General features: G+C 42.3%; 1 protein-coding gene across 3 annotated transcripts in view; it reads right to left on the minus strand.

Annotated features, from left to right (window-relative positions):
• STX1B (syntaxin 1B) overlaps positions 1 to 12,474 on the minus strand; it is a 111,557-nt gene that overhangs the window by 67,904 nt on the left and 31,179 nt on the right. For all 3 annotated transcript variants that reach the window (XM_087893853.1, XM_034419836.3, XM_034419837.3), the window contains exons 2-3: positions 10,683 to 10,757; positions 1,399 to 1,498 (exon numbers count right to left, since the gene is read on the minus strand). In XM_087893853.1, coding sequence (XP_087749979.1) covers positions 1,399 to 1,498; positions 10,683 to 10,703 — 121 coding nt within the window. In that variant the 5' untranslated portion in view covers positions 10,704 to 10,757. The remainder of the gene's footprint in view (positions 1 to 1,398; positions 1,499 to 10,682; positions 10,758 to 12,474) is intronic.

Here is a 12,474-nt window from a genome sequence, read left to right on the forward strand (position 1 = left end):
CAGTGGTCAATCAGCTGCTACAGAGAGGTATCCCCTCTTTCCTTGTGACTCCCCAAAATTTGGTATTTAAGATATGCTGTCTATGATGCTGGAGGTAATAAGCAGGCATCAAGACAAGTACTCTCTAAAATAGTCTCCTTTTAAAAGCACCTACATTGGTAGCCATCACTATACTTGATGGCAGAGAACCTCAGTTTAAGCATAGGTAGTCCTTGGCTAATGATGGTAATTGGGACCAGAATTTCCACTGCTTAATGCACTCATAAAGTCCAAATTCATGTGACTGCATCATTATGTAAAAGCAATCCTGACAGTCCCTACTGCTTGTTAAGTAAGGTTTGCAGGTTGTTAAATAAGGACCTCCTAGCAGCTTTCTGCCAGATTCCAATAACCAAAGTCAATGAGAAAGTTGGCAGGAAGGCGCAAGTTCCAGGCAACTCACAAGCAGACAGACAGGCAGATAAGTGGAGGGAGAGCACAGGGGTGTGCAAGGGGCTGTTGCAACAAAGGGCAAGGCTTGAGGCGGGTGGGGGGGTAGACTTACCAGAGCGATTTGCAATCTTCCTGCTGGCTTCCCCATTGCTTTGCTTGTGGGAAGCTGGCAGTGAAGGTCACAAATATTGGTCATGTGACCGTTGAACTCTGTAACCATCTTAAGTGTGAGCTGGGTGACAAGCAACTGGATCATGATTGTGTGACTGCTGGAGTGCTAGCACAGCCAGAACTTTGAGGAGAATGTGTGATTGTTAACTGAGGACTAATAAAGGAGAATATTTGTAGCTCAGGGTTGAAATGAGAGATCCTTGGTGCTCTCTGAGTTTGCTTGTTTTCTTGCAGATGTTTCATTACCCTAACTAGGTAACTTCATCAGGACCAGTACTGATGATGTTACCTAGTTAGGGTAATGAAATGTCTTCAAGAAAATAGGCAAGCTCAGAGAACACCAAGGATCTCTCATTTCAACCCTAAACTACAAATAATCTCCTTTATTAGTCCTTAGGTCTGCCCTTTTACAGATTCTAAATCTCCAGTCTGAAGCTTCTATGAGTGACACCATTGCTAGCCTTGTGAGAAAGGGAGAAAAAGCTTTTCCCACCCCTCATATTCTGCATGATGTGATACTCCTCCATCATGTCTCACCTTATCCACTGCCTACGTTCCGAACATTGCTGTCTTTCCTTGAACAGGAGCTGTTCTAGCTCTCTAACTCCATCTATTGTCTTTTGCGGCCACATTTCCAGCAATTTGGATAGATGGTTGAAATGATGGCCTTACACATGCAGTCCCTACCTCCAACCTCCCACAGGATATGGTGAGAGAGCACTGGGCATCTCCAGTGTTTATGTATGAGTGGCTGAGGATGCGTATGCAAGGGCCTCTAAAGAAGCTTTTACTCACTCTCATCTGGGTTGGGGGCAGCTAAGATGGCACTGTGCTGTTTCTTCACCAGCTCCACATCCTCTGAGAGCTTTTCAATGCAGCCACGAATTTCCTCTACCTGGACAAGAAACACAGAAGCATGCATCAATTCTCACTCATATGGTTTGCTTTAAATCTCAGGAATTAGGGTAGACGGAGGTTTTCAGAGTTGCCACCAGAGTTGTAAGTGACCAGTTCCCTTGGGGTTTTTAAGAATCAGAGCCTGGGTTCATACTATTCAGCAGTAGCTGATTCAATAAACATCTGCTTGAATTCACACAGGAGCCAAAGACAGAAATAATGAGATAGCTGCAGCTGCAAAATACCGTAAGATAAAACCAAATAGACTACAGGAAGTACTTGACTTATGACCACAATTGTGGGACCAGAAGAAATTTCATTGGGAACCAAGGCAGTGGTTAAGTGAGTCATGCCCAATTTTAGAACCTTTTTTGCCACCGTTGTTACAGTAAGTGAATCATGGTTGTTAAGCAAATTCTGCTTTCACCACTGACTTCGCTTATCAGAAACCAACTGGGAAGGTCACAGATGGCCATTATAATACCCCGGGATGCTGAAAGCCTTGTAAATACATGTTGGTTGCCAAATACTCGACTTTTGATCACATGACGTTGGGAATGCTGTAAAGGTCATATGTACAAAGACCGGTCATAAGTCACTTTTTCAGCACCCTTCTAACATTGAACAATCACTAAATGAATGACTGTTAACTCAAGGATTATCTGTACATTATGGCATGAAGTAGGGTGTGAATCCCTACTTCAGAGAGTTATCCAAGACTTGAAGCTGACTGCAGAGTCAGGAAATGAAAAGACTAAGACAGGCCCAGTCCATCCAACTGCAGCTATTTATTGCAGCCTTCTCAACCCTGAGTTAGCCATGTTGGCTAGGAATTTGAAAAACTGAAGTCCCAGTACCTCTAAAACAGCAGCCCCCAACCTTTTGGGCATCAGGGACCGGTTCCGTGAAGAGAGGTTTTTCTGCGGACCAGAGGGGGTGGGGTTTCATGTGCTGCCTGCATCCTACAGATGGGGTTTCATTTATTTGCCTGGCCTGATTTCTGGCATGCTGCAGACTGAGATCCATGGGCCGGCGGGGGTGGGGTGGGGGGGGGGGAGGTTGGGGACCCTTGCTTTAAAGGTGTTAGGCTGGGGTGATATCTTGTCTCCCTTCCTCTGCAGCAGATCCCACTATTGCAAGTTATCTCCCTGCTTCCTTCAGATGATTCCTGATGAATCCCTGATTCCTTCCACCAATAACAAGATTTCATGATCACCTCCAATAGGTAAGAAAGGATGAAATTGCAGAAAAGTGCTGCTTCTTTGCTCATAAGCAGTCATGCAGGAAACACAACCAGGATATATTTCTTTTATAGGCAACTAGCTGGATACCCGTGCTTCACTACTTGATGATCTGTCCCCGTACCCACACATACACAAACACAGCCAGTCGAGGGTTAAGGAAACACTTTGGAACGCACCCAGGTCTTATCTCCCACTTGGCAGCGATAGACACACCGTCTGCCAAGTGACTTTATTTTCAAAGTAAAACAGAAAGATAAATACTCAAGAGTCCAAATGTCCGACACTTTAAATCTTTCTCTCAGCAGTTCCGGACGAGGCTTTAGTGACTATCCAGGGTTTGCTTTGTTCGTCACAAGGATCCTTGACCACTACCCTCTATTATATAGTCTCTGGGGTGTGGTCCAATGACTCATTTCTAATCCCTAGCACGCCTCCTAAACTGCTGCAAACGTTTATCACGCCTTCGGAGGCGTGCGTCCAGGAATGATGTTTCTTCATCACTCTGATTCGAATCAGCTGTCTCCTCTCCCTCGGCCGGCACTTGAGACAATGCCAGAGGGGAGGGGCCTGGAGAGGGAGGCCTGGCTGACTCCTCTTCCTCATGCTCGGAGCTTTCTTCCTCCGATGGGACAGGCTCAGAGGGCGGGGCCACAACACTTATGACCATTTTTCACACTTACGACCATTGTAGCATCCCATAGTCTTGACAGACTCTCATTGTCATCATCACCAACAAAGTTTATCTGGAGAAACGAAGGCTGCTGCTGAGGCACCACCATAATACTCCCTATCCTGTGGTAGACCTGCCTCTGTACTTTGGATGTTGGCATAAAATTTCCCTCCTTCACCTCTCTGGTTCCAAAAGACGTCATTCTGAAGCATCCGTTGTACTTCCAGGCAGCAGAAAGACAGTCTTTTCCCTTTAACTGGTGTTACAGTAGAAAGAACAGATTCGTCTGAACTGAGGAGGTCAGGGTAAGAAGTGAGTTGGGGCTGGGACACTATGCAGGAGAAATTCGGTTCACAGTCTGTTGGCTCAGTGGTGGTCGGTGATTGAAACACATAAGGGAATATCTCTCCCACCGCCTTGAGTCCCGAAGCAGTTCCATAGGTGGAAGGCGTAGACATTTTGGACAGGTAGCGACATTTAGTACTGTAAAGAGCCCCAGAGCTCCCCTGAGTGAAGGAGTGGAACGTCTGCCAGTTTGAACGGAGGGAACGGAATGTGGGGCAAGTGGCAGTTGGAACTTTTCAGGTGGGGAAGGGGAGTAGAACGTCTAACTCCTCAGCATCAGAGCATATTAATATATTGTCTATGAATATACTGTATATGAAATACTAATGATCTGATGGTCATTTCAAAAAATTCTTTCTTAGCGAACACCTAGAATCCAAGAGGAACGTCCATGCCAAATTTCAAGTTTGTAGGCTTGGATATTTCGTGATGAGTGAGTGGATTCCGCTTTTACATATATAGATTATTTAAAAATAGTTGCTCAGGTATCATTTTTATCCACAGAGGACGTTCCAATGCCCAGACAAAGAAACTACAGTTAGTCCTCGATTGACAACAGTTCATTTAATGGCCGTTTGAAGTTACACCGGCACTGGAAAAAGTGACTTATGACCATCCCAAAGGCACTTTTTCAAGAGGCAACAGGACTTTCTGATTTTTTTTTGTAGACATTTCGCTTCTCATCCAAGAAGCTTTTTCAACTCTCTCTCAGAGAACAGTCTGCAAGGAAAAACCAGAAAGTCCAGCTGCCTCTTGAAAAGAACCTTTGGGACAACCATGACCTGGATGACTGAGATTCTCCAGTGACCTTTAGCAATGACTTATGACCTCTTTTCACACTTACGACTATTGCAACATCCCCATGGTTACTCGATCAAAATTTGTACACTTGGCAACTGTCATGTATTTATGGGTGTCCCGGGCTCATGTGATTCACCATTGCGATCTTCGGACAAGCAAAGTCAATGGGGAAGCCAGATTTACAACCGTGTTATTAATTTAATAACTGCAGTGATTCACTTAGTCAATGTGGCAAGAAAGATTGTAAAATAGGGTAAAATTCACTTAACAACTGTTTCGCTTAGCAATAGAAATTTTAGGCTCAGTTGGGGTCGATAAGTCGAGTCTGCATTACTATTAGTCTTCTCATCGTTCCTATCACCCATCTCCTCCCACTTATGACTGTATGACTGTAACTTTGTTGCTGGTATCCTTACGATTTATATTGATTGTTTCCTAGTATGATTCGATTGCTTATTTGTTCCCTATTACTATCATTAAGTGTTGTACCTTATGATTCTTGACGAATGTATCTTGTCTTTTTATATACATTGAGAGCATATGCACCAAAGACAAATTCCTTGTGTATCCAATCACACTTGGCCAATAAAGAATTCTATTCTATTCTATTCTATAGTTGTGGAGGCTGTTCAGATCATTTGTAGAAACACACACACATGCACACACAATCCCTTCCTTGGTTTAGTGGAAGAGATGAGAGTGAAGGAGTGTGTGTAATTCCCCCCAGTGCATACTGGGAATGCAAGGGCTTTTTTACTACCTAAGGAGCTCTCCTTAAGCTGAGTGAGCCATCTGCCTTGGGACCAGAAACCCTGTGCCTCCTTCAGAAGAACAGTGGGCAGCAGGACCCTGGGGAAACCAAAAACAGGAAGGCTGAAGCAAGCTGGCTGCTGATGTCATCAAAAGGCGACATCCAGTCGAGGGAAGCAGATATACATTTACAATTGGAATTATTAAAAGTAGATTCTAGGACATGGCTCTTATCCTAAGTGTGATCATAAATACATACTGGGAGGAAGGTTTATTGGTGAAAGATGCTCAGTGTGGGTGCCGCAAGGATGTGAACTCCAGTTCAATAGGGGGCTTTTATTAGGAAAACCAGTAAAATGGGGAGAAAGGAGTGTTTTCTATTCTTCCACATCAAGATCAGATTAAAAAGAGAACTTTTCCAAGAGAGGGTTGTGTTCCTGAGCATCTCTGTGGAAACATATGAACAAAATATTTAAGCACAGGTAGTCCTCGACTTACAACAGTTCGTTTAGTGACCATTCAAAGTTACAATAGCACTGAAAAAAGTTAATTGTGGGCATTTTTCACTCATGCGACCATTGCGGCATCCCCACAATCACGCAATCCAATTTTAGATTATTGACAACTGACTCATATTTATGACGGTTGCAGTGTCCCAGAGTCATGTGCTCAACTTTTAGGACCCTATGATAAACAATGTCAGTGGGGAAGCCAGATTCACTTAACAATTGTGTTACTAGCTTAACAACTGCAGTGATACACTCACCCACTGTGGCAAGAAAGGTTGTAAAAGGTTGCAAAATTCACTTAACAAATGTCTCGCTTAGCAACAGAAATTTTGGGCTCAATTGTGGTTGTAACTCAAGGATTACCTGTATTTCTCTTTATTACATTTGGAAAGAGACGGGACTATTGAACTGGGAAAGGGGTTATTGTGAAGGTTGCATTCCCTTGCAAATAATATTCTGGTAACATGGATCCATATCAGGGGTGAAATCTACTTACCTTCCTTACCAGTTCGGAAGCGCATGCGCCACACATGCGCAGAAGGTAAAAAACACATTACTTCCTGGTTAAAACCAGGAAGTAATGACACCCAGGCGGGTGGGTGGAGCTTTGCTCTGCCATCGCTACTGGATCACCGAACCACCGGCCAAGATCATTACCGGATCGGGCAATCCAGTCCGATCCGGGAGCATTCCACCCCTGATCCATATCCATTATTAACTTCCCCCTTCCCATTTATCACAGTCCATCCTTTCATCCATACAATTCTCTTCATATTTAAAGAAACCCAGAAACAAAACTAGAAGCTGTAAACTTAAAGGTGATTTTTCCAAAAGGCTAATGGACTTTGTTTTTTTCCCTTTCGCTTCTCATCCAAGAAGCTTCTTCAGTTCTGACTGAATGGTGGAGGATGGAAAAATTTACTGCAAGGAATATAAATCCTTCCATCCTCCACCATTCAGTCAGAACTGGAGAAGCTTCTTGGATAAGAAGCAAAACATCTCCAAAGAAAAACAAAGTCCAATTGCCTTTTGAAAAAGCCCCTTTGGGACCTTCAAATTATTGAAATGCTCAACATGGTTTATTCTGTTAGAGAGCAGCAGTAACGTTAACTCATCACTAGAGGGTAGTGTGAGGCAAAGTGACTTGAACCATGTTTGTGAGCTGATTCTAGGAAGCCCTGTCCAAGGTCCTGAAATATTCAGCCTCACTCATAGATCGCACAGCATTCTTTCACCAATACCTTTCAACTGAATCATCACATCAGCACCGACAGGGGCTTCCTTCCATGGTGTATTTGACACATTACTTTAGTGGATCCAATCAGCATTTGACACCTTAACTTAACATGAGCAACGTATGAGATTAAGAGGCCTATTTGCCTAAATCCAGGTCAACAACCCGCTGCTCCTATGATGTAATTTCAAAGAGCAAAATTTCTCCAGACTGTAAGACTGCAGAACATAATTACTGATGTCCTTTGGGAAGAGGACCAGACATGCAAACACCAATTTCACAATTCCTATCCCTGCATTTCTCCATCCCCAGCAGCTGTACATTATGGAGGCTAAAATATGCTCTTGTATATTAAATACCTGCCATTTGAGGACAGATTGGCTTAATGCGGATGAGAGAAAGGTGTCTTGAGAAATGAAAGAAATGCAGGCAGGATTCAGATTCTCTCACCTATAATTCCCCCCATTTATTTTCCCATCTTTAAAATTGACTCTCCATCAGTATGGGAGGTTTTTTTAATTAAAAAAAATGTCAATGTTCATCTGGATTTAAAGCCACAGATTGTTCCCATCCAACAAAAATGCTGAAAAATGTATCTCCTAGCTTTCCAGTCTGAAGACTGAACCATTCTTGATATAATAAAGGAAAATTTTTCCAGCTGCATCCTTGTGAATCTAAGAAGAAGAGTCTTCTACTACTAGAATCAGGGATACTTCTTCTCTGGAGTGTGCTTTAGAAACTGAACCAAATATGGATTTGGACCTGCCAGATCTCTGCAATGCATTGTACTGCCAGTATCCGGTTAGCAGAATAAGCTTTATTTCACTTATTTGTTGTCACAAGCTAAAATACCAAATTTGGTGTCTAGTCAAAAGTTATGGATACTGACAGCTGTGCCTTCCACTTCCCACAAGGCCAGCTTCTCTACCTTGTGTGTCTGGAATTATGGCGGTATGTTATTATAGTCATAAGTTGAGGCATGACATTTTTTGACCATATTTTGGTGATTGTTAAGCAAATGCCATGGTCCTTAAGCAAATGTATTTTCCCCAATTGGGCATTTTAGGCTGTACACCGCCCTGAGTCCTCCAGGAGGATGATGATGATGATGATGATGATGATGATGATGATGATGATGATGATTATTATTATTATTATTTTGTTCAACATTTATGTAAAGCCGCTGGGTGAGATCATCCGTGGTTTCAGGGTGAAGTACCATCAGTATGCTGACGACACCCAGCTGTACATCTCCACCCTGGACCACCCCAATGATGCCCTTGAAGTGATGTCCCGGTGCCTGGAAGCTGTACGGATCTGGATGGGGAGAAACAGGCTCAGGCTCAACCCATCCAAGACTGAGTGGCTGTGGTTTCCGACGTCCCGATATAGTCAGCTGGTGCCATCGCTGACTATTGGGGGCGAATCATTGGCCCCGATGGAAAGGGCTCGCAACTTGGGCGTCCTCCTGGATTCACGGCTGTCTTTAGAAGAGCATTTGACGGCCGTGACCGGGAGGATTTTTCATCAGGTTCGCCTGATCCGCCAGTTGCGTCCCTTTCTAGATCGGGACTCTCTACACACAGTCACTCATGCCCTCGTCACCTCTCGTCTGGACTACTGCAACGCTCTCTACATGGGGCTCCCCTTGAGGTGCACTCGGAGGCTCCAACTGGCGCAGAGTGCAGCCGCGCAGGTGGTTATGGGAACGACGTGGAGCTCCCATGTAACACCTCTCCTGTGCGAGCTGCACTGGCTCCCGGTAGTCATCCGAGTGCGCTTCAAGGTGCTGGTTATCACCTTTAAAGCGCTCCATGGCTTAGGATCTGGTTATCTACGGGACCGCCTGCTACCACCAATAGCCTCCCACCGGCCAGTACGCTCCCATAGAGAGGGGCTTCTCCGGGTGCCATCGGCCAAACAATGTCGACTGGCGGCCCCTAGGGGGAGAGCCTTCTCTGTGGGGGCACCTACGATCTGGAACAAGCTCTCCCCGGAGATACCGAGGATCCCGGATCTGCGCACCTTCAGTCACGCACTTAAGATTTTTTTATTTCATCAAGCTGGCCTGGCCTAAATCCTTTCCCCTTTTAAATGTAAATTTTAATTTGTTTTAAATTATGGGGTATTTTAAATTCAGCCAAATTATTTAATTCGTTTTTATTTGATTTTAAATTTTTGTATTTATGTGTTTTTATCTTGTGGCTGTTCATTGCCCTGAGTCCTTCGGGAGAAGGGCGGTATAGAAATTTAATAAAATAAATAAATAAAATAAATAAAATAATAATAATTATTATTTATTGGTTAATCTTTAGTGAGATTCACAGCTTTGAGGCTGGTTAATAGCTCAGCAGCTCGAGTCCTAACCAAGGACCTAGGAACTGTTAAGGTATCGTCGGAGGATGTAAGCTGTTCCGAGTAAGGTGGTTTTTTGTAGAGTCAAAATGTTCAAGTCCGGCAAATTTAGAATTTCTAAATAGCGGGGTAGCCCTTTGGGTATTGCTCCGAGGGCTCCAATTACAATCGGGACAACACATGATTTCTTTTTCCACAGTCGCTCAACTTCAATTTGTAAGTCCCGGTACTTTGTGATTTTTTCTTGCTGCTTATCTTCAATTCGTGCATCACCAGGTATTGCAATGTCAATGAACCATACCCAGGTATTGCAATGTCAATGAACCATACTATTATTATTATTATTATTATTATTATTATTATTATTATTATTATTCTTTTGCCAGAAACTGGAAATAAACACTGGAAACTGTAAAAAAAACATTACAAATCATGGTTATATGACCATGAGATGCTAAAATCTCTTTGAAGGTAAGCCAGTTGCCAAGTGTCCCAAATAGGATCATGTGACAGCAATTGTAACTTCAAAACAGATCATAAGTAGCTCTGGGGATGTGTGTTGTAACTTTGACTTTGTAAGTGACTGGTCATAAGTTGAGGACTACCTTTATGCAGATAGGTTGAAAAATATATGACCAAACCCAGGTTTCATTTCAGAAGCCATAAGTGGAACTTGTCTGAGGCAAGCCTTCATATCCACTTCAGTCTCTGATGAAAACCAAATAAATGATAAATTATTAGCCTGGGAAGATCAAATGAGATCTGCAACATTTAACTAAAATCTTGGTAGCCTGGAACCAAGCTATCTGTAACAGTGGCCAGTTAGTAGCCCTTGTTTGGGAGGCTTCCAGAACAGCTTACCTTCATCTATGTTCAAAAGTAACCTGCATCTGAACAGGGAAGTACCATCTACTAAAACTTAAAATCCCAATCTGATCAAATGTTTTCTTTTGTCTATTGCTTCCTTGAGATCTGAATCTAAAATATATTTGTGACTCTAAAATGAATTGTCTTCTTTCTTTGATAAGACTGAATGAGCAGTGAACTAGTAATTATGAAAGATAGACAGACAGACAGACACAGGCAGACAGACAAATGGATATTCTCCTGAAACATTAATTATTGTTAGAAAAAGGCATTTCTGACAAATTTGTTAAATATAAACCAAGTATATAAGAACTGCAATGTCCAATGTTAATATCTTGACTCCGTTCTTACAATCCGAATTCCTTATCTTGTTTTGCAAAAAGCTTCAATGCTATCTTTCATCTTACCTGCTCAAAGAATTCATCCATGAAATGGTCTCGATCCACATGTACCACCTCTTCCTCATCATCACTGTCTTTGGCCTATCCAAAAAACAAAATTGATACAGGTTAGATCATAATTGGGCTCTACCTTAAAAGCAACACTGATCCTTGCTCTCTTGCCTGTTTCAAACAGTAATAAATATAGTGGCAGTGTAAATGTTAGGAAATGATATGCCACTTCTTGGGAGTAACAAATAAAATCCCAATTTTTCTAGACAGAAACACAAAGGAAGAATATTTAAAACTTTGGATCAATTAGAATATTGTCCTCTCTGGCTTAACAATGTTTACAGCAATTGGCAGATTTCAGTTGTTTTCTCTATGTTTCCTTTCTTCACTGCACCCATAGACACCACTTCCAGAATCTGCTGATTTCTCTAAATTTACCAGCATCTTCAGGGTGACTTAATGATTCTTTGCATATAGAAAAAGAATCACCCCCCCAACCAAACCCCCCCAAAACAATAGAATTAATGATGCCATGCAAGAAAAAATATTGTGAGATAATGGGTTCTTTTAAGATTTTTCCATTGTTGCATAAATCTCATGAAATTTGGGGCATAGTTGTTTTTTTTTTAAATCTTTCAAGAAAATGATAGTGCCCACACATCATGTGAAATCACACTAAAGTGTTTGTGACCTGAAAATATTATTATAATTAGCTTTTGCCCCCACGTAGCTAAGGCACCCAACCGAAAGACCTAATTTCTGAAAACAAGCATTTTCATGCTTCTTAACAAAAGCTTGTAACATGAAATCTGCCACATTTTAACAGCAGAAATCCAAGACAATCCAGACTCCAGTTGGATGCATTAATATGATTGGCAGAGGGAAACCTAGGAAAACAGCCAGGAAATCAAAACACATCCAACTACACAGGCAGATGGGAATGTACTATATATCCAATAAAAATATCTTTCCAGACAAACTTTGCAATGAGAAAGATAGAGGCTCTGGACGCTGCTAGTCATATTTACAAAACAGGGTAGAAATTCGTTCATACTAAATCATCCAAAAAAGCAGGGAGGAGAGGTTGTTATTATTTGATGTTTTGGGTGCATATTAGTCACAGCTTATTTATGCCTTCTTTTTAATGGCAACATGTAGCCAAATATTAAGCATAATAATAAATTCTCCGTCATGTTGAGCTCAAATTGGAAAAAGCGATGCTTGGCTATCGCTTTCTTAGAGAATGCTTCTGAACTCCCCAGTCTAGCCTGCATCCCTGGGATCTCCCAGTGGTCTCCCATTCAGATCCTCACAAAATTTGACCCTGCCTTGTGTTTCCAGAGCAGCCACAGTCATTTGCTGTCACAAGAATTAATGCAGTAATTGCAGGTGCAAGAATCAGAACCATCGGTTAGGTTGCAGCATAGAATATTTACTCAATATTTACATAAGAATCTGGTCAACAAAAGCTTGATGCTAAATTGGCACCAGATTAAAGGTCAATGGAATTCAGGGAGGGTTGAACTTGGAGCGCTTGGGGGAACGCAACAACTCCAAGCTGATGACATGTTTAACTCCACCTTCCCCAACACTGCCTGCTCTTCTACAGCAACAATCAATAGAAGGCTGTAACTGAGCATGTGCATAACTTTAGATATTTGAGCTTAGACATAAATCCTCCCTTACCTACAAACACAAACACACACCACTGGGTAGACTTAAACCCTGGTAATTTATGTTCTAGAAAATTAAGTATCCTCTGAAGCCTTAAGAGGGAGAATTAGCAGATCTGTTCATAGATGGGACA

This window comes from Pantherophis guttatus, chromosome 4, assembly GCF_059756535.1.
Source record: "Pantherophis guttatus breed Tessera chromosome 4, ASM5975653v1, whole genome shotgun sequence".
NCBI classification, from domain to species: Eukaryota; Metazoa; Chordata; class Lepidosauria; order Squamata; family Colubridae; genus Pantherophis; species Pantherophis guttatus.